Below are 22,470 nucleotides of genomic sequence, written 5' to 3'. Positions count from 1 at the left end.
TATTTTTGTCTCGGGGGCCAGTGTACTAGTAGCCTAAAACCGAGAACTATATGCCGAGAACTACATGTTCAATGAACAAAGTGTTAAACAAAAACTACATGCCGAGAACTATATGCCGAGAACTACATGTTCAATGAACAAAGTGTTAAACAAAAACCGAAAGGTCTGGACCGAAACCTAAAAGGATAATATAAGGAACTTGCACAAGGGGGTGTAAAAATAATAAAAAGGTGTGGGAAGAAAGTCCAAAAGTACTGTAGAAGGCCCATCAACGAAACCCTATAAATAGGAAGTCAACACAAGAAAAAGGTAAGCTTAGTTTTATCTGAAAAAACCATTACATTGTCTCTGACTTTGGCATCGGAGCAACTTGCAGGTACATCCCCCCACTCGTGAGGAACATCAACCGAAAGGAATAGCCGAAAGAAGCAGCCGAGAGGAACACAAGCAGTCCAGCCCAATAGCAAACCGAGAGTATAGCCCGAAATGAGAAGATCAAGAAGGAGGCCATCTTATCGTTTCGGTTCGAGTGTTCTTGGTCCCTTTTTTGTAAGAACAATCACCTTTGAGAATACTCGTTGATAATTAATTTACTGTTTTTCCTTATCTTCCTTTTCTTATTACTAACCATGAATATTTTCAATATCCTACCAATCCTTAATCGAAATACTTTGTTGATACTAATATTCACATTCACTGATAACAACCTTTGATAATTATCGCCGCTGTGCTAAAAAGGGGAAAGAAGAAAAAAATTGCTCTAAGAAATAAAATCAGATGGCCACAAAACCAGAAAAATAAAAATAAAAAGCAATTAACTTACTAACTCACGAAGTTACATTTTTCAGACAACTATTCTAACGGATGATACAAGTTAATGGGCTTACATTAAAATATATCAATAAGCCAATGAAATGAGGCTCAAGACAACAGACTTTTCCATTCTCTCGATGATATCAAACTATCACAAAAATACTTCCATTTGTTTTGGTTGGGGTGTGAGGAGAGGAAATTACATGATCTTCACTCAGTTTTAGAAGTATTGGTTGGTGCATCACCAACTTCGGCAGAAGAGGTGTCCATATCATTCAGACCTAATTCTTCATTTTGTTCCCATGACCTCTCGTAGTCCTCAACTGGAGAAATACCAATTGCAAAACAGAAAACCACAAAACATGAATATATTTACATGAAAAACTATGCACCATATTTAAACACAGCATTAAACAATCAGAATCATATTTACACATACAGCACATTAGACCGATTCATCACAAATCCAATTATGCAGGCTACTCAGGGCACACTGTAAAGCAAAAGGTTGAAACACGAGTCCCAACAAGGGGAAATGTCTGAAATAAACCTACTTCTGTTTGTTTGTTTATTTACATGATGGTCTATACTGGACTCGGGATCCCCAGCAACTCCGATAGTTGAATCGAATAAGATATTTTAAGGAACAAAAAATTGATGTTTCAACTTTCCATATGTATAGAAAAAGAATTGGCATCATGGAAATGGAATTCAGAATTTCAACTCAGAAAATGTGAACTTTATCTGCTCAAAGTATAGCTTGATGTCTGAGTTGGAAATCTTACAAGCTAATTGATTGTCCTCTTTCAGATCATCAGTTGCAGGTGCTACAAAAGAATTGGCTAATGCATCATCAAGAATTAGAGTCCAAGGTTCTTCCAAGCTAAGAAGCTGCATACAATGAAAGAATGCAGATAAAAAAAGTGGGATCCAAGACCTTGAACCAATAAGTTTAAATAGGTTAAGTCAAATCAAAGCCTTCAAATTCAAAGACACAAAGACCGATGCAGTCTAATAGTTGCTGGTATTAAAGAGGCATAATGTAGCCCAAAAGTAGCATGGAATATGACCACAGGTCTTTGTTGCTCAAAGTGACCCTTCTTGTTACAATGCATTTGGTTAAAATTCCGTGAACCCTATTCTCTTTGTCGTCCATTTCTTTTTTACTAAATTTTTCAAAGTGAGGTGTCGAAAGAGGTACAAAACGGGACAACATATCCTCCTAAAAGAGAACAAGAAATAAAGACAAGATTATTTTAGAAATACAAAAGAATATACAATGCCTGAAGTTATGTATTGCTCCTCTTCCCTCTTTTCCCAGTCAGCCACAAAACATTGTGTAAAGAATAAATATAAAAAATTGCAATAATAACCTGATAAATAGAATTATATAGTAAACATATATGGAGAAATTTAAACCAACTCTCATAAAATAGTCACGTATTACCTTGTTTAGCCTTGCTTTAAAGTCTATCCACTTGCTTCTACTATTTTCATCAAGACTGTCTCCAAAAGTAAAGCCATGGACCCTCTCAAGGCCTGTACATACAAATCACATAAAATTATATTCTACATTGATACATTCTAGCAAAAATAAATAGATTATATTAAAAATTAAATCACACCACGGGATCAGGAACATCATAAACATGACAAAAGAGAACAGTTTAAACTCCACCCATCCAAAACAGATACAAATTTGGCATTTAGAAGACTTTTAAAACATATTTGAGATAGATTATTTGGAATGAAAGAAATAAATAATGATGCTCAAGTGGTTGAAAATTGAAAGATCTATTGAAAAAAAAAATGTTTTCATCATTTTGTTACAATTGAAGCTGAACAAAGTGTATGGGTACTACGATGTCCTTTCCTTCCTCCTGTCTCATTAGGATGCTGCCTATATAGTTTGTGTGACTGATAGAAGGATACTTACTTTCACTAATTCTTGTAATTAAACCTTCAACAGTTGTAACTATTCCTCCAAGGGTTCCGCTTGCCAGCTCCAAGTCAACTTCCGGAACTTTTACACTTGCAGTATCAGACTAATCAAACCAAACTACTCAGTCAATAGATATAAAATGTATAGATCTCAGATTGCATAAAATAATGTTTAAATGGTCAGGCCTATATGGGTACCATCAGGACATATTTCACAGGTTAACTTAGCAAGACTGTGTGTGTATCATTACAACTTTTGATATATCATTGAAAACAGTACATGTTGGTGTTAACGTTTCTAGGTTATCTCTTGATGAAAAAATCATTTCAGGCTTCTAAAAACCCCAAAATGCGAATTTGATTCCTTAAAATGCTATAGCTTCATGCAAGGGAGATGTCAAAATAAATTGCAAAACTTTAAAGTGGCACTGAAAGAGTACTCATGATTAGTTTTTATCCTTAGTTACTTTACACTTTCTGCAAAACAGGTTTGGAAGCTTACATTTTTCCCTACATTTGAGTAGCTCAATAACCAAAGTCCAAACTACCTTCTTTTCTAATGAGATTTCTTTTACTGATCCCAATTTGTAGTAATTACATACTAGAAACAAGAAAAAATATATGCTCTCTAAATGCAAGGATAAACTACAAGATCCATGATTCATCACTAAACATATACAAATTAAGAAACTGATGGGTTGAAATTAGTTAAGATCACAAAGAATTACAGACCTTTATTACATCACGGCTCAGGTCATTGACATTTTTCACAGAAAGAGTAATTATTTTTCCTTTTTCAGGAATTCGTCCACCAGGTTTCAACTGCAAGATGGAAAATTAATGTTTATTCCAGCCCTAAAAAGACAGAGCTACACTCAAGAAATCAGCATACCTCAGAGTTGCGGTAGCCACAAGCATCACATGTGGATGCCATAACAATTACTTCTTGGAAGTAAGGAATATCTGTCCATTGTTAAGATCAACAGCTTGTGGAAGAAATGCCGGAAATTGCTAAGCAATAATATAGAATATAAAATTGGCACATAGCATATTTTGAAGAGTATGACCGTTATCAAGCAAGCAAATAAATATTATCTAGTTTTTACCCTATCAGCAATCAGAATACATGCAACACTGTAGACAGATGTTTCATTTGAAATTAATGTTGTGTAGCTAGCATAAATCCATAGTCAAGTTTCTGAAATTTGAAAGTAGATCATGTTCAGGATTTTTAATAGAACACATGGTTATCCAAAAACTATTCAGCACCAAGTAGATGACACTAAGCTTCAAGTTTCAACTGAAATACATGAAACATAGAATCACAACGGAAGTTGAAATAAAGAAAAACTATCCCCTATTTTATGTAATTTCACTTTTTGCAGATCAAAAAGGTGCTAAAGCTCCAAATTTCAACTGAAATACAAACATGGAATAAAAAAAAATAAGCCCCAATAGTTTATATAATTTTATTTTACCCCACAAAGCTATGTACTCTTGCATACACAATATAAATCTTCTTTAACCCAATAAATTTTACATCGAGCTTAAAATGACAGAATCCTTCTAAAGAAATGTAACATAATCAAACAATATCCCAAGGGAAGTATGAAAAGTGCTAAGAGGATACTGGTGACAAACATTCGAGTCTCACAACTAGCAGCACAGGCACCACAAGTAGAAGGGAAAGTCATCACCTGTCAAAAAAAGGCAGCAACTTGACATTGAATAAACAAACACATAAGGCCAAAGCTCAGTACACAGAACTATATAGTTCAGCAATTGTACCTCTTCTGGTGCAGTATATCGAAACAAGGCTTCAGCAATTTCTGCACTGTTACTCTGTGCAATGGCACGATGGCCAGTTGTTGCCCCTACTGATCCATGTGGTTCTCTCCTCACTTGATCAGTAGTCACAGCTTCTCCGCCTCCCGGGGCATCAACATGAGTTCCTTCAGCCTGTGCAGAATCAACAAGGTATCCCAATGATGCTTGCTGCTCAGGAGTTCTCTCATAAAACTTGATCGTCAACGATGGATCAGATGATGGTGCAAACCTATTCAATGTGTTCTGCATTTACTTAAAATAGTACTAGCTAAAACATTGGACTAATATTACCAAGTACCAAATGAAGGTACAAGTTTGCCTCACCAACAAATACATGTTTGTCTTGACCAATTTAAAATAAGTTAAAAGGTACAATATGGTGTGATTCATAAAAGAATGTATCCAATCCAAAGTCAAGCACAAGCACAATGTGACTAAATTTTAGCCCATACAGAGATCAGCACTTTACATACTAAACCACACTCCACTCTTGAGCAACAAATCCAGGAGGTTGCTAATTCATATGCTATCACTGAATACCTTTTGTCATTTACTTGTGTGTGAGGATACCTTAGCCTCTATTGTTATAATCTCTTCTCTAATAAAAATACTTTTACTCATTTAAAAAAAATACTTCTACAAGGTATAATCTCTTACGGGTTTTCAATAAAGCTGTTTCCGACAGGATCATCAAGAATAATGTGATGCATGATTCTCCTGTTGCACAGGCTCGCAGTTTCACCAAGAACTGATCAATTGCTCCAGCTGTCTCCGGAGCCACTTTCTAGAGGGTAGAAAGCATAACATTAATTAAGTTATTTAAAGAAGAATGCATGCATCAAATAAAAATATAGCGCAGAAACAAATAGTACTTTGCGTTCCTCTTGAAGGGCTTGAAGTTCATCAGTTGCTCTCATAAGTATCCCTTCCACCTATAATTACACAACAAAAGATATTGTTGAATCATTTGATTACAAATTTTCAACTGTTCAATGTTCATGAATTTTCACAAAAGAAAGTTAAGAGTTCTCTGATGCCCACGATTTACATTCCTTGTTGTTAGTAGGATATTAAATGTACTAGTAGAAGCTTCATGTTAGTAGGATATTAATGTACTACTAGAAGTTGTAGAAGATTCTAGATATCTCTTTGTAATAATTACTCTAGGGTTAAAGTTTTCTATATATAAAGGTTGATGTCTTGTTTCAATTAATATAATTGAATAAAAATCTTCTTTCATTCATATTATTTCATTTAAGTTAGTATTAGAGCTCACAATGTTGGGGCCTATTTCTACGACCTTTCACTGTCACTGAAGTTTTTTGTGTTAATGTTTCATTATACTTACAAGGGAGACTAAGAAATTCTTACTATTTATCTTATCACGGCAACTCTACTAAGTAATGATGATCTTCTTTATCCTCTTCAATTGACAATGGAATGCCTGCATTACATGCTGAAATTGAACGTTTAAAATCTCTCATGGAGTCTATCAGTAAGCCACCTTGTGGTACTTGCTTCGTAACCATGACTGGTAAGAACTCTAATTCCTTTTTTGATGTTTCTTAAAATTTATGCAAGGACTCTTGAGTTCTAGACTTTGGTGCGACAGACCATATGACACCTCACTCATCTCTTTTAATGTCATGTGTTTCTTTTCCTGGTAATTACATTACTCTTGCCAATGGGACTCGTATCCCAATAGTTGGACATGGTAATATTTATCTTATGTTTCTAACTATTCGACTCTTCTTCAATATTATCCAATGGGACATATCCCCCGTCTTCCCCTTCAGAGAAACTCTAGTCAAAGTTAAGTAATTATTCAAACTCAAAATCAAAGCTATCATGCAATTCATTCCCAACCCCGATTTGAATCTTCCCTTTGCCCCTCCTTGTTGGGGATGGAGTTGCAGCTAGACCTTTCTTAGAAGCATGAGAAGATCCAATGACAATACCACAACCACTTGATGGTTGCTTTCTTTTACTGGTTACTTGTCTTGTGTAAATTATTAGTTCTCCAACATCTAAAGCTTCATAAGCAGTTGCCTAATTTAGAGTGGAATCATCATCAAAAACCAACTCATTTCCCCCCTCTTCATTATCATTATCATCATCATCATCTACTTGCCCCACTAACCACTCATCAATGTTATCGATATTGAATAACGGATCATATCGGAGACCTCATAAATCCTTTATAAAGTTATAACAGAAACCATAACGGGTTATGGCGGAAGGTGTTGTGGCGGAGATAAAAAAATGTATTGTGGATTGCAATAAGTATAATGTTTTAAATGGGTCAAAAATGGGCCCAAAAAAAACTAATTTTAGGTAGGTTTTGAACTCTTAATTAGGTTTAACAACTCATGTAGCCGCAACACATTCAAATTTTATTTGAATAATTAAGGTTTTATTAGTTAACCGTTGGAATGGGCCAAAGGCCCAAACTTAATTTAAGTAGGTTTTGAACTCTTAATTAGGTTAAATAACTGATGCAGCTGCAGCACATTCAAATTTTATTTTAATAATGAGGATTTTAGGGTTTTATTAGTTAAAAGTTGGAATGGGCCAAAGGCCCAAACTTATTAGGGTTTTTTCAAAATTAGGTTTAGGTGTTTTATCTTCTTCATGCGTCGAAGGTCCCTTCTTCATTTTTTGCTATCGTCGCAGCGTGCGCTGCCGCTGTTACTTTCGTGGTCGTTGTCACAGTGTTTTTCTCTGCCTTTTACGATATTTCCGTTTTTCGTTAGCTTTCTGAGATGCCAAAAGCGACCTCCAAGGGAAAACCGCATCACCACCGCCTTGTTGTGGCGGTGGTCGGAAAATCCGCCACCGTCTTCCGCCATGGCGCCGCCATAACCGAAAAGTGATAACAATGACACTCATTGCACTCATCCATGCCATTGAATACAATAGGGTCTATTTTATCTCTAATATTGTATCTTTGAGCAAGTTGTTGGTTACGTAAACCAAATCATGCAACGTTTTGTACAGCCTATTCCTTTTTTTCAATGAATCTACAAGTATAATGTGAATTAATTTATTTCTACATTCTACAAAATAATAATGAAATGAGTCATGTTATGAGAAATAATTATTACTTCCTCAAATAAACTCCAATTGCGCTCACATTCCGATGAACTACATATCAAACTTAAAATCGTAATTGCTAGCTTTTATAAGTTGGGAGCTACGTGCCCATAATTCTTCCACCATTGAGCTATAAAAGTAAAAAAACTTAGAATGTAACCATTATATGATATAATTTACATCTTAACCCAATTTAGATAGCGTTTAATTGTCTCACCTGGGGTTGTGGTCTTCCTTGATTCTTTGGCAGAGAACACTTCAACTTTTATAAAGAGGCAAGTCAAATAAATTTTTTTGTGCACATCTTTACTTGGCACCAACCTCTTAATGCAAGCATACAATCCATTTGTATCTTCCAAATCATATTCCATTTTTGGGTTAGGACAATAGAACTTTGGATTCAAAAAGTGACCAATTGCATGCAAGGGGCAACGAAATTGGCATGTCCATCTATTATCAATGATTGTAAATACATCCTTGTATTTACTTTCGTGGTTATTGAATGACTTCATTATTGTTTCCTTGACTTTCTCCATTGCTTCATATTTATAACGCATAGTTGCTTTTCTCTCTCTATCAATCAAACAAAGTACATGAAGAAGAGGAGTCATGACTTTGGCAGTAAATATAACATGATTCTGAAATGAAGGCATAAGAACAATTTGTGTAGGTTCTTTACCCTTAGCTTCCTTAGACAGCTTGTTCTTGCTCCATTCATTTCAAGTGAAAATCTTTCTCAAATTTCCCTTCTTTTGATACAACTTTTGTAATGATAAATAAGAGGTAGAAAACCTTGTAATTGCATGTCTTACCAATTCCCTCTTATTTGTAAATTATCTCAATAAACTCAAGGAACTACAAAGGAATTTTTCCAATGTCTTCAAGCATCAAATCTATACAATAGGCAGCACAAGGAGTCCAATAAAGATTATGTCTTTTTTCTTCCAATAATTTACCAACCAAGACATAATTAATACCATTATCTATGATAACTTCAACCACATTTTCTTCTAAAAATCTCCTCCAAAAGGGCATCAAGCATCTCGGAGAGTTTTTCTCCTGTCTTCACAAATTTAGAATCATCAATCGACTTGGCAAACATTGTCCCTACAAGAGAGCTCACCAAAAAGTTAATCAAACATCGTTGCTTCCAATCAATCCATGCATCTGACATGATAGAACAACCATGCTTAGTCCAGTGCAATTTATGATCTTTCAACAATTCTTCAGTGTACTCAATTTCCTTATTGAGGAGTGGAACTCTAATCTCATGGTAGGTAGGAGCTGGCAAATTAGGTCCATAAGCACCTATAGCAGCAATCATATCTTGAAAAATCTTCAATCTTACAAGATTAAATGACAAGCTTGCTTGATACCAAAATTGAGCAATATATTTATGCCTTTAAGAAGATGATGAACATGAGAAACAAATCTTGAAAAGAAAAGATTGCTACTCAGTTTGAAATGAAGGATCTAGGAAATTAAAGTACTTCCTTGGGATAGAAGTAGCTTACTCAATGTTGTTAAAATCATGATCTAGATCGTAAGATTGTACGATCTTGCAATTTTTTAGAAGAAATCGTGTCGGATCGCACGGTGGATCACTACCTAAATGGATCGGAGCGATCTAACGAGTCGGTAGCCGGATCAAAGAATCAAGGAGTCACGGCTCAGCCTATTGAAAAAAAAACTCTGAAAATGATGTCCGAGAATAACCCTAATATCAAACTCGCACCTCCGTTACCGCGCCTCTCTGCCACTCACCCCTCCATCACGCGCTCCTCCGTTGTTCACCTCTCCGTTGTCGCACCTCTTCGTCGTTGCGCCTCTCCCTCTCCCCACTGCCTTTTATATAGGCATGTTTTGTTCCTTCTTTATTTTCCCTTTCTTCTACTCCCTTGCCTTGTTAAAGGCACCATTGTTTACTAATATAAACACAAACCTAATGTGGAAGCAAGGCACAACAGTTTACTAATATAAAGACCTAACGTAGACAGATTATTTGTATTAAATATTTATTAATTTATTAATTATTTTATGCATTAATCTTGCGAATTATACTATATATGTCTAATTATTTTATATATTCAATATTATTTTTCATATTCACATTATTTTTCATATACCACTAACCCTTTATGGGTCGAGTTACAAAATTTTATCTCTTTTCCGATCCTCTTTCTATCCTCGAGTTTAACAACATTGAGCTTACTCGAAGAAAGGGATCTTTGTCTCCCAAAGAAAGTATGCTCTTAATCTTCTAAAATAAACAAGTAAGATTGATTGCAAGACCACTAGAGTTCCTATAGAACAAAGCCGTAAATTATAAATGATGAAGGCAGAACTACTGTGAATAAAGGTCAATATTAAAGACTTGTGGGGAAGCTCATTTACTTAGGTCACACTAGACCTGACATAGCCTATGTTGTAAGTGTAGTTAGTCAGTTTATGCCTAATCCAAGTGAGAGACATTTACAAGTTGTGAATAGAATCCCTCAATATTTGAAGACAATCCAGGAAGGGGATTATTGTTCAAAAGGAATGGAAAATTAAGAATGGAAGTGTATACTAATGTAAATTTTGAAGGGTGTCACAAATAGGAAATCCACCTTAGGATATTGCATGTTTTTTGCTAGAAATTTGGTGAGTAGAAGTAAGAAACAAAATGTTGTTGCAAGGTCTACTGTAGAGGCTAAATTCTGAGTTATGGCACAAGGGGAATGTGAATTATTATGGTTGAGAATTATTCTAAAAGATCTTAAAGTGGCATGTGAAGAGTATATGATTCTTTATTGTGATAATAAGTCAGCTATTAGCATTGCTCACAATCCAATTCAGCATGATAGGACCAAACATATAGAGATAGATCGACACTTTCTTAAAGAGAAACTAGATAGTGGCCTTATCATTACATCTTATGTGCCATCTTGTTAGCATACTTGTTTACAAAAGGTCTTCCCACTTAACAATTTCATGATCTCACATGCAAACTGGGAATGATAGATATCCATTCGCCAGCTTAAGGGGGAGTGTTGTTAGTAGGATATAAATGTACTACTAGAAGTTGTTAGAAGCTATAGAAGATTCTAGAGATCTCTTTGTAATAATTACTTTAGGGTTATAGTTCTCTATATATAGAAGTTGATGTACTGTTTCAATTAATTTAATTGAATAAAAATCTTCCTGGCTACTAAATAAAGGGTGCATATAGAAATTGCCAAACCTATGATATGATCAAGAGTCGAACCAAAAGCTTAAAAAATCTACACTAAATCAAACAAAAAAAAAAGACAAAAAGGATAGCAATCTCTTCTTTTTAATTCAACAATTGTTTCGACCAAACAGAAAGGACACTGACATGTTTACTCACTAGATGATTATACACATGCGGAGTAAATTTAGCCATCTTAAATAGAAATACAATGTTGAGACTCGAGATTTTCACTGACAAATGAAATAATGGGTAACCCCCTGCCCTACCCAGAAAAAAAAATTGAACAAGCAAACTTGTCATTGCCAGGAATGGGAAACAACAAAGTAAATTGAAATATGTATTAGAAGTACCGTTGACAAACTACCACGTTGAGCCTCTGGTGGAATCTCAAAATCCAGTTCAGGTATCTGCACAATCATATACATATAAGGTTGCCTTTTGAATAAATTTATTACAAAGCAGACTATAAATTTTGAATAATAGAACCAGATTAGTCATTAAAATTTATAAGCAACATCTTAAATTACTTCTTTCATAAAAATATCTATCTTTCTAACTATCTATGTAAACAAATAGACATACAGATAAATAGGTATGTAGGTATGTAGGTATGTAGGTAGATAATATCAGCTCAACTAAGACTATGTGGCTTAGCCCTAGACTTCAAAGAGACAAGAACCAAGGTGTTAATGAACTAAAGAATTTTGAAGATTACAATCTAAATAGGAAATAGGGTACACAGGTTTATATAAATATGAAGAAAATAAACAAAACAAATTTGAGTACCTTAATGGTAGCAGATTCTGATTTAACCACTTGACGATTTAGCATCTACATTCATTAAACTTGTTAGACACTTGTATAAACAAATCATCATAACGGCAAACCACAAAGACAAGTTTACAAATCAAAATAAGATAATCCCAAATAATCATACATTCACCATAACAAGTATTAGAGATAATATTTTATTTCTTAATTATTTGATGTAGTTTAAACTTATTTAGTAGAAATGTATTATTGACAACCCGAGATGCTTTACTTTTGTAGTTGACTGTATTGTTTTATTGCCAAGTTTTTGTTTTAACAATTGTTTTATTATGGAGTTCAAATGTATAATTACTATGTTATTTATTGTTAATATTTTTTATGGTAAGTAAACTCTTACAAGTTTGAGTCAAGTTTACAAAAGCCTTCACAAGTTTCTATGAACTCTCAAGTTTTACAATCTTGATTGCATGCATTTTGCTTCAAATAGTTTTATATCATTACATGATAGATGTCCTTTACAATGCTAAACTCAATATTCTACCTAGGATAAGGAGATTAAAAACTCGTAAATTGGGGATCTTAACTTGGATGGTAAGATCCTATGGTTTTACATAAAATGCAAAACTATACATATATAGTGCATATGCATAAGAATATCATAAACAAAGAAAATAACCTCCAAAATCACTACATTAAAACAAAATTAGATTTAAATTTATAACTATAGTAAGTCAGGTATCCAAATAGTATAATCAGAAATGTGAGAAAGAAATTCTTAATTCTATTTGTTTATTAGTTGACTAGAAAATTATGTTGTTGAACTATCTTAGTATTTAGGTTTAGGATTTAACCTAACCACACAATTTTCCAAGTTTTATGCGGGATTTATACTTACCCACTCACCTACCATAATGAAGGTGCACGTGGCTGCAAATTATGGTGGGCAAGGATTGTCCTTAATTAATATGCATTTGAACCAACACCCCCTATGCCAAGGACTATAAGTCTGGAATTGGTCAATGTAGGTGACCCAACAATTGATTTAGGATTGCCTTTGTTACCATCATAGAGTTTGAGCATAGGGTCAAGCTCAATCCCACAAAATTAACTTCTATGGTAAGGATTACTAAACTGAAAATGTTGCTACAGCCAAAGGAAGGTGCAATAATAAAAGTTATAGGTGGCAATACTCTAAGGCAACAATGGAATGACAAAGAAAAGGTTGAACAGTCCAAGATGGAGAAGATCACGAATGGATTGGGAAGGGCTTCATAAATAAGAAGAAAGGGATTTTCCAGGGTGTGTTCAACTCATAGCATAGTATGATCCTACATGGTAAATATTGACTTCAACAACAATGGTCTTCTAGCTAAACATGGATGCAAAAGTATGAAAAACCATCCTTCAAACTAGGTCATTGTTAGGTTCCTAGACAGAAAAACCAGAATTCCCTCCCAAACACAGCAAGAAGAAAGAAAACTCTGTTTTATTACAATGCAGAACAGAACACCCAAAAGGGTTACAAAGGAGAATAGCTCCTTTCACACAGGTTTAATCCTCCTTTCACACAGGTTTAATCCTGTCAACTTCTTACAACAATTCAGATATCCCCTCCCCCACAGCAGGTTGGTCTTTATTTAAAGACCCCCTCACCACAACTAACTAACCCAACAACTAACTAACCCGCTTAACCCTTATTTTCAAATTTCCTTCTATGATACACCCTCCAAGTGCTGTCTTTATTTTCCTGCCTAACATTACTCATTTCTGACAAAACAACCTTGTCCTCAAGGTTGAAATCAGGTCACTGCTCCTTGATGTTCTTTTTTCCAAATCTTCCTCAATCTGTCCCCACCCAGAATGATTCACCTCTGTAGGGTCTCCTTCATCTTCTGCAAAAATGATAACCCTCAAATTCTTTTCAGGGCAGCGATGTCCGGGACCGTACGCCCCTCCACAATGGAAACATCTTCCCTCTTCCCTTCTTCTCACATATTCGGGATAGGGAAGGGTCCTGGACCCCCTGTTTCTGGATCCTTCTCCTGGCCGAAACTCTCTATTGGAAGAAGAAGACTCATTCCTTGCTGTGCTAGTCAAACTAGACGAGACTGGCCCACTATTCCCCTTATGCAAATTTGTGTGGCATGTTATCCCGGTGCTTCCTTGATAATGCAGAAAAGACGCATTATTCCTATGCCCAAAACTGCTAATTTTTTCTTCCCTGAAGGACTCCTCAACATCCAGCGCAATCTCCATGGCTTTCATCAATTCTTTGGGGTCATGCGGTCTGATTTGATTACGAATCTTGGACTGTAATCCAGCAAAAAAATACCCCAGCAGCTGTTCCTCCCCTGTCTGTGGTGCTTGTGACACTAACATCTCAAAATCTTGAATGTATTCATCAATTCTTCCATTCTGTTTGATCTTCGCCAGCTTCTCAAAAACAGAACTTCTCTCCTTTCCCCCAAACCTCCTATTCAGCGCCATGGAAAACTCTTCCCAAGAAGGATTCTTGGAGTTCTTTCTCCAAAAACTGAACCAAGGACTGGCGCTTCCCTCCATACTGATGAAGGCCAGTTTTAATCTTTCCCCTGCTATCACATTCTGCACCTCAAAGAATTTTTCAGCTCTGGCCAGCCAACCCATTGGGTCCTCGCCCTCAAACCCCGGTAACTCCACTCTCCTACCCCACGACTTCATCTCTCCTTCCTTCATCTTTTCCCATTGGCTATCCTGCCTTGATGGTTCCTCCACTCTTTCCTCACCATTCACCGAACTCTCTCCCCCTTCCGACCTTCTATCTCCTTTCTTGAGATCCCGCAACATTTCTTTGATTTCTTTTAACTCCAGCATGCCTTCTTTCAACCCCAGAATTTCTGCTTTTATTTCAGAATTCCATTTCAATTGTTCGCTGGTAAATTTCTCTACTGCTGCCATCCTCTGTTCCATCTTTTCTTCCTCACTCTCTGTTTTTTCAGATCCGGCAGGTCGGACCAACTGTTAGGTTCCTAGACAGAAAAACCAGAATTCCCTCCCAAACACAGCAAGAAGAAAGAAAACTCTGTTTTATTACAATGCAGAATAGAACACCCAAAAGGGTTACAAAGGAGAATAGCTCCTTTCACACAGGTTTAATCCTGTCAACTTCTTACAACAATTCAGATATCCCCTCCCCCACAGCAGGTTGGTCTTTATTTAAAGACCCCCTCACCACAACTAACTAACCCGCTTAACCTTTATTTTTAAATTTCCTTCTATGATACACCCTCCAAGTGCTGTCTTTATTTTCCTGCCTAACAGTCAGTCACTAGTGTCAAGAACCTCAGCATGGATGTTAACTGAATGGGAAGAAGATAGCTAATAGAGGCATTGGAGTACCTAGGCGCCATATATGTTTTCTTATGTTATATAAAATAATCATTTGGGGATGGGGAATTGAAATTTGAACAAACCAACCTTTTGCTCGCCTGATGGAATCTTCAAAGTGTAACAACAACCACGTGGTTGAATTTCACCAGCAAACTGTACTTCATTGTTCCTAACAGATAAAATCAATAATTATAAAAGAAAGAAAAATTAAGAGGAAGATCAAAGGAACTAATTATGTTCAACGCACACGGAGAGGGCATAAACTAAAGGGCCGTTTACCTCTCACCACAATGTGGACATTCAAAAGCTGATAACAAAATCTGCAGGAAATGTAAATGTGACAATGAGTTATATTTCAGAAAACTAATGGACAGACAAAACAAAAGAAACAGCAGATAAAAATAATATGTATTACGATCCATTATGTAATTTGCGAATCAATAATGCTAATTCATTTAATTGAAATATGTAACAAATAACATCAGGGAGAAAAGTGAATGAGGCCTAAACATAAGGAAAGACAGAAATAAAGATGAAATTTAACTACATATATGATATATCCCAATACCTACTAACAGTAACCACTTGCCAATCACAAGAGCAAATGGAGCAATAGACAAGACATACCTTTCTGAAGTGGGGAATTAAAGTCAATAAAAATCTTGTAATCCCCTGACAAACATGACAGAAATTCAAGTCAGATGATAAAATTTAAATATTTTGGATGAAGATACAATATTAAGACTTAGGGTGAATTTGACTCATTTGTTGAGCGATAAATAATTGTTTCCTTGATTTTTAACATGGCCCTGGATAGAACAACACAAAAGACGAAACACACAAAAAATGTAAATATTCATTACTCAATTACTCGGGTAATAATGTTGCTTGTAAATAAATTAGTACCATGACATTATTGCTCCTTTATCCTAACTATTCGATTAGTACTCTAACAAAAAAATAAATTATTATTTCTTCAAAAAAAAAAGTTGAACTAAACGCAGGCAACTTCTACTTCCATGCACAAGACCACCCAAAGTCAGATATACCCTTCAACTAGATCTCATTAATACCGATAAAGAATAACCATCAACGCCTGCTCACCTCCAAAATGCTTGTGCAGCGCATCAACCCTGGTGCTAAGTGCTAACTATTCTACATGTGCAGTGCACCAACCTAATACAAAGACAATAAGTGCTACCAATTCAACATGTGCAGTGCATTGGCCATATACAATAAACAAACAAAAAAATTTGATTGTGCCCTGTACAAACCTAATGTAAAAGTGCAGTGCATCAACCTGATGAATAGACAAAAACAAAATTTTTGCTTGTGCCAACTGCAAACCAATTCTGCAGATGGAGTCTGTCGACCCGATACAATAGACAAAACAAAAAAGTTTTGCCTGCACTAATACGAACCAATACTACATGTGTAGTGCATCAAACCGATGCAATAGACAAAACCAAAAAGTTTTGTTTGTGCCGAATGTAAACCTATTCTACATGTGCAGTGCATTGATCCAACAGAATAGAGAAAGCAAAATGTTTAGGTAGTGAGTGCTAACGTATTCTAGGAGTGCAGTGCATCATCTAATTGTAACAGACAACAGTTTTGTTAGTGCCAAGTGCTAGCCTATTCCACTTGTGCAGTGTACCGACCCTGATACAATAGACAAAACAAAAAGATTTCCTTGTGACTTGGTTGCTTGGGCAAAGTGCTAACTATTCGTTTTGTCCAATCCTTCAATATGAACAAAACGTATCCTTAGTTCCCAACTCATACACGCAAACAATTTAATTAAGAGCTTAATTAAGTTCCCATTACATGAAACTTAACATCATAAATTTGATTATTATAATAAACTAGAAAATGGCTTATATTGATAAATTTCTCCTAAAAACTTATGCAAAACAAATAGTACTATTACAAGTCACATTCACAAACTTGAGTACTTTAATTTCCTAGATCCTTCATTTCAAACTGAGTAGCAATCTTTTCTTTTCAAGATTTGTTTCTCATGTTCATCATCTTCTTAAAGGCATAAATATATTGCTCAATTTTGGTATCAAGCAAGCTTGTCATTTAATCTTGTAAGATTGAAGAGTTTTCAAGATATGATTGCTGCTATAGGTGCTTATGGACCTAATTTGCCAGCTCCTACCTACCATGAGATTAGAGTTCCACTCCTCAATAAGGAAATTGAGTACACTGAAGAATTGTTGAAAGATCATAAATTGCACTGGACTAAGCATGGTTGTTCTATCATGTCAGATGCATGGATTGATTGGAAGCAACGATGTTTGATTAACTTTTTGGTGAGCTCTCTTGTAGGGACAATGTTTGCCAAGTCGATTGATGATTCTAAATTTGTGAAGACAGGAGAAAAACTCTCTGAGATGCTTGATGCCCTTTTGGAGGAGATTTTTAGAAGAAAATGTGGTTGAAGTTATCATAGATAATGGTATTAATTATGTCTTGGTTGGTAAATTATTGGAAGAAAAAAGACATAATCTTTATTGGACTCCTTGTGCTGCCTATTGTATAGATTTGATGCTTGAAGACATTGGAAAAATTCCTTTGTAGTTCCTTGAGTTTATTGAGATAATTTACAAATAAGAGGGAATTGGTAAGACATGCAATTACAAGGTTTTCTACCTCTTATTTATCATTACAAAAGTTGTATCAAAAGAAGGGAAATTTGAGAAAGATTTTCACTTGAAATGAATGGAGCAAGAACAAGCTGTCTAAGGAAGCTAAGGGTAAAGAACCTACACAAATTGTTCTTATGCCTTCATTTCGGAATCATGTTATATTTACTGCCAAAGTCATGACTCCTCTTCTTCATGTACTTTGTTTGATTGATAGAGAGAGAAAAGCAACTATGCGTTATAAATATGAAGCAATGGAGAAAGTCAAGGAAACAATAATGAAGTCATTCAATAACCACGAAAGTAAATACAAGGATGTATTTACAATCATTGATAATAGATGGACATGCCAATTTCGTTGCCCCTTGCATGCAATTGGTCACTTTTTGAATCCAAAGTTCTATTGTCCTAACCCAAAAATGGAATATGATTTGGAAGATACAAATGGATTGTATGCTTGCATTAAGAGGTTGGTGCCAAGTAAAGATGTGCACAAAAAAATTTATTTGACTTGCCTCTTTATAAAAGTTGAAGTGTTCTCTGCCAAAGAATCAAGGAAGACCACAACCCCAGGTGAGACAATTAAACGCTATCTAAATTGGGTTAAGATGTAAATTATATCATATAATGGTTACATTCTAAGTTTTTTTACTTTTATAGCTCAATGGTGGAAGAATTATGGGCACGTAGCTCCCAACTTATAAAAGCTAGCAATTACGATTTTAAGTTTGATATGTAGTTCATCGGAATGTGAGCGCAATTGGAGTTTATTTGAGGAAGTAATAATTATTTCTCATAACATGACTCATTTCATTATTATTTTGTAGAATGTAGAAATAAATTAATTCACATTATACTTGTAGATTCATTGAAAAAAAAGGAATAGGCTGTACAAAACGTTGCATGATTTGGTTTACGTAACCAACAACTTGCTAAAAGATACAATATTAGAGATAAAATAGACCCTATTGTATTCAATGGCATGGATGAGTGCAATGAGTGTCATTGTTATCACTTTTCGGTTATGGCGGCGCCATGGCGGAAGACGGTGGCGGATTTTCCGACCACCGCCACAACAAGGCGGTGGTGATGCGGTTTTCCCTTGGAGGTCGCTTTTGGCATCTCAGAAAGCTAACGAAAAACGGAAATATCGAAAAAGGCAGAGAAAAACACTGTGACAACGACGACGAAAGTAACAGCGGCAGCGCACGCTGCGACGATAGCAAAAAATGAAGAAGGGACCTTCGACACATGAAGAAGATAAAACACCTAAACCTAATTTTGAAAAAACCCTAATAAGTTTGGGCCTTTGGCCCATTCCAACTTTTAACTAATAAAACCCTAAAATCCTCATTATTAAAATAAAATTTGAATGTGCTGCAGCTGCATCAGTTATTTAACCTAATTAAGAGTTCAAAACCTACTTAAATTAAGTTTGGGCCTTTGGCCCATTCCAACGGTTAACTAATAAAACCTTAATTATTCAAATAAAATTTGAATGTGTTGCGGCTACATGAGCTGTTAAACCTAATTAAGAGTTCAAAACCTACCTAAAATTAGTTTTTTTTGGGCCCATTTTTGACCCATTTAAAACATTATACTTATTGCAATCCACAATACATTTTTTTATCTCCGCCACAACACCTTCCGCCATAACCCGTTATGGTTTCTGTTATAACTTTATAAAGGATTTATGGGGTCTCCGATATGATCCGTTATTCAATATCGATAACATTGATGAGTGGTTAGTGGGGCAAGTAGATGATGATGATGATAATGATAATGAAGAGGGGGGAAATGAGTTGGTTTTTGATGATGATTCCACTCTAAATTAGGCAACTGCTTATGAAGCTTTAGATGTTGGAGAACTAATAATTTACACAAGACAAGTAACCAGTAAAAGAAAGCAACCATCAAGTGGTTGTGGTATTGTCATTGGATCTTCTCATGCTTCTAAGAAAGGTCTAGCTGCAACTCCATCCCCAACAAGGAGGGGCAAAGGGAATATTCAAATCGGGGTTGGGAATGAATTGCATGATAGCTTTGATTTTGAGTTTGAATAATTACTTAACTTTGACTAGAGTTTCTCTGAAGGGGAAGACGGGGGATATGCCCCATTGGATAATATTGAAGAAGAGTCGGATAGTTAGAAACATAAGATAAATATTACCATGTCCAACTATTGGGATACGAGTCCCATTGGCAAGAGTAATGTAATTACCAGGAAAAGAAACACATGACATTAAAAGAGATGAGTGAGGTGTCATATGGTCTGTCGCACCAAAGTCTAGAACTCAAGAGTCCTTGCATAAATTTTAAGAAACATCAAAAGAGGAATTAGAGTTCTTACCAGTCATGGTTACGAAGCAAGTACCACAAGGTGGCTTACTGATAGACTCCATGAGAGATTTTAAACGTTCAATTTCAGCATGTAATGCAGGCATTCCATTGTCAATTGAAGAGGATGAAGGAAGATCATCATTACTTAGTAGAGTTGCCGTGATAAGATAAATAGTAAGAATTTCTTAGTCTCCCTTGTAAGTATAATGAAACATTAACACAAAAAACTTCAGTGACAGTGAAAGGTCGTAGAAATAGGCCCCAACATTGTGAGCTCTAATACTAACTTAAATGAAATAATATGAATGAAAGAAGATTTTTATTCAATTATATTAATTGAAACAAGACATCAACCTTTATATATAGAAAACTTTAACCCTAGAGTAATTATTACAAAGAGATATCTAGAATCTTCTACAACTTCTAACAACTTCTAGTAGTACATTAATATCCTACTAACATGAAGCTTCTACTAGTACATTTAATATCCTACTAACAACAAGGAATGTAAATCGTGGGCATCAGAGAACTCTTAACTTTCTTTTGTGAAAATTCATGAACATTGAACAGTTGAAAATTTGTAATCAAATGATTCAACAATATCTTTTGTTGTGTAATTATAGGTGGAAGGGATACTTATGAGAGCAACTGATGAACTTCAAGCCCTTCAAGAGGAACGCAAAGTACTATTTGTTTCTGCGCTATATTTTTATTTGATGCATGCATTCTTCTTTAAATAACTTAATTAATGTTATGCTTTCTACCCTCTAGAAAGTGGCTCCGGAGACAGCTGGAGCAATTGATCAGTTCTTGGTGAAACTGCGAGCCTTTGCAACAGGAGAATCATGCATCACATTTATTCTTGATGATCCTGTCGGAAACAGCTTTATTGAAAACCCGTAAGAGATTATACCTTGTAGAAGTATTTTTTTTAAATGAGTAAAAGTATTTTTATTAGAGAAGAGATTATAACAATAGAGGCTAAGGTATCCTCACATACAAGTAAATGACAAAAGGTATTCAGTGATAGCATATGAATTAGCAACCTCCTGGATTTGTTGCTCAAGAGTGGAGTGTGGTTTAGTATGTAAAGTGCTGATCTCTGTATGGGCTAAAATTTAGTCACATTGTGCTTGTGCTTGACTTTGGATTGGATACATTCTTTTATGAATCACACCATATTGTACCTTTTAACTTATTTTAAATTGGTCAAGACAAACATGTATTTGTTGGTGAGGCAAACTTGTACCTTCATTTGGTACTTGGTAATATTAGTCCAATGTTTTAGCTAGTACTATTTTAAGTAAATGCAGAACACATTGAATAGGTTTGCACCATCATCTGATCCATCGTTGACGATCAAGTTTTATGAGAGAACTCCTGAGCAGCAAGCATCATTGGGATACCTTGTTGATTCTGCACAGGCTGAAGGAACTCATGTTGATGCCCCGGGAGGCGGAGAAGCTGTGACTACTGATCAAGTGAGGAGAGAACCACATGGATCAGTAGGGGCAACAGCTGGCCATCGTGCCATTGCACAGAGTAACAGTGCAGAAATTGCTGAAGCCTTGTTTCGATATACTGCACCAGAAGAGGTACAATTGCTGAACTATATAGTTCTGTGTACTGAGCTTTGGCCTTATGTGTTTGTTTATTCAATGTCAAGTTGCTGCCTTTTTTTGACAGGTGATGACTTTCCCTTCTACTTGTGGTGCCTGTGCTGCTAGTTGTGAGACTCGAATGTTTGTCACCAGTATCCTCTTAGCACTTTTCATACTTCCCTTGGGATATTGTTTGATTATGTTACATTTCTTTAGAAGGATTCTGTCATTTTAAGCTCGATGTAAAATTTATTGGGTTAAAGAAGATTTATATTGTGTATGCAAGAGTACATAGCTTTGTGGGGTAAAATAAAATTATATAAACTATCGGGGCTTATTTTTTTTTATTCCATGTTTGTATTTCAGTTGAAATTTGGAGCTTTAGCACCTTTTTGATCTGCAAAAAGTGAAATTACATAAAATAGGGGATAGTTTTTCTTTATTTCAACTTCCGTTGTGATTCTATGTTTCATGTATTTCAGTTGAAACTTGAAGCTTAGTGTCATCTACTTGGTGCTGAATAGTTTTTGGATAACCATGTGTTCTATTAAAAATCCTGAACATGATCTATCTACTACATCATGAAGAAAATCATAATCAACTTGATCCACATCATCAAAGAGCACATGCAAAAATCCATGAGGTTAAGTGATTATCACTATCCCTATGTTGTTTTGATCTATAAATTTCTGCTTTATTTTGAAGTGAATCTGGAAGATGAGTCATCTGAGCTTGTCAAGTCAACACAAGAGATTAACAGTGGCTCTCTTAGCAAGATGGGATTCACCAAAATAAGTGGCAAATGGGTGAGCAAAGATGGTGATCATGGTGCTTCACCAAGTGCTGCAGC

The 22,470-nt window shown here is 35.5% G+C and overlaps 1 protein-coding gene and 3 pseudogenes across 3 annotated transcripts; 2 read left to right on the top strand and 2 right to left on the bottom strand.

Annotated features, from left to right (window-relative positions):
* Nucleotides 1–798: 798 nt before the first annotated feature.
* Nucleotides 799–15,739, bottom strand: LOC150028613 (uncharacterized; annotated as a pseudogene). Its single transcript, XR_016519732.1, has 15 exons — nt 15,656–15,739; nt 15,308–15,348; nt 15,116–15,197; nt 11,675–11,719; nt 11,239–11,295; nt 5,454–5,513; nt 5,239–5,365; nt 4,543–4,810; nt 4,385–4,451; nt 3,647–3,717; nt 3,487–3,576; nt 2,750–2,858; nt 2,261–2,352; nt 1,599–1,704; nt 799–1,136 (listed from the first exon to the last, which is right to left on the bottom strand). The product of XR_016519732.1 is annotated as an uncharacterized LOC150028613 (transcript).
* LOC150028614 (uncharacterized) lies at nt 7,759–8,998 on the bottom strand (annotated as a pseudogene).
* Nucleotides 15,740–16,988: 1,249 nt separating the features above from the next.
* On the top strand, nt 16,989–18,563 carry LOC150028612 (uncharacterized; annotated as a pseudogene).
* Nucleotides 18,564–20,555: 1,992 nt separating this feature from the next.
* LOC150028611 (uncharacterized) lies at nt 20,556–21,905 on the top strand. Of its 2 annotated transcripts, none has more exons than XR_016519834.1 (4): nt 20,556–20,702; nt 20,791–20,918; nt 21,333–21,614; nt 21,706–21,905. XR_016519834.1 is itself a non-coding variant. In XM_090300865.1 (4 exons), exons 1-4 carry the CDS (start codon nt 20,658–20,660, stop codon nt 21,853–21,855), a joined length of 591 nt encoding a protein of 196 aa, XP_090156991.1. In that variant the 5' UTR covers nt 20,557–20,657; the 3' UTR covers nt 21,856–21,883. The 2 variants fall into 2 exon arrangements, 1 of the variants encoding a protein (XP_090156991.1); XM_090300865.1 differs by having other exon boundaries at nt 20,557–20,702; nt 21,347–21,614; nt 21,706–21,883.
* Nucleotides 21,906–22,470: the final 565 nt, after the last annotated feature.

The sequence above is a fragment of the Phaseolus vulgaris genome, chromosome 3, assembly GCF_051622355.1.
Source record: "Phaseolus vulgaris cultivar YP4 chromosome 3, ASM5162235v1, whole genome shotgun sequence".
NCBI classification, from domain to species: domain Eukaryota; kingdom Viridiplantae; phylum Streptophyta; class Magnoliopsida; order Fabales; family Fabaceae; genus Phaseolus; species Phaseolus vulgaris.
Note: the sequence above shows the minus strand (reverse complement) of the source record. Positions and strands in the feature narration are given on the sequence as shown.

Coding starts and splice junctions, on each gene's coding strand:
- LOC150028611 (XM_090300865.1), top strand. CDS start 20,658: ATGAGAGCAACTGATGAACTTCAAGCCCTTCAAGAGGAACGCAAA. Junction 20,919..21,346: donor AACAGCTTTATTGAAAACCC/GTAAGAGATTAT, acceptor CACATTGAATAG/GTTTGCACCATCATCTGATC. Junction 21,615..21,705: donor GATATACTGCACCAGAAGAG/GTACAATTGCTG, acceptor TTTTTTTGACAG/GTGATGACTTTCCCTTCTAC.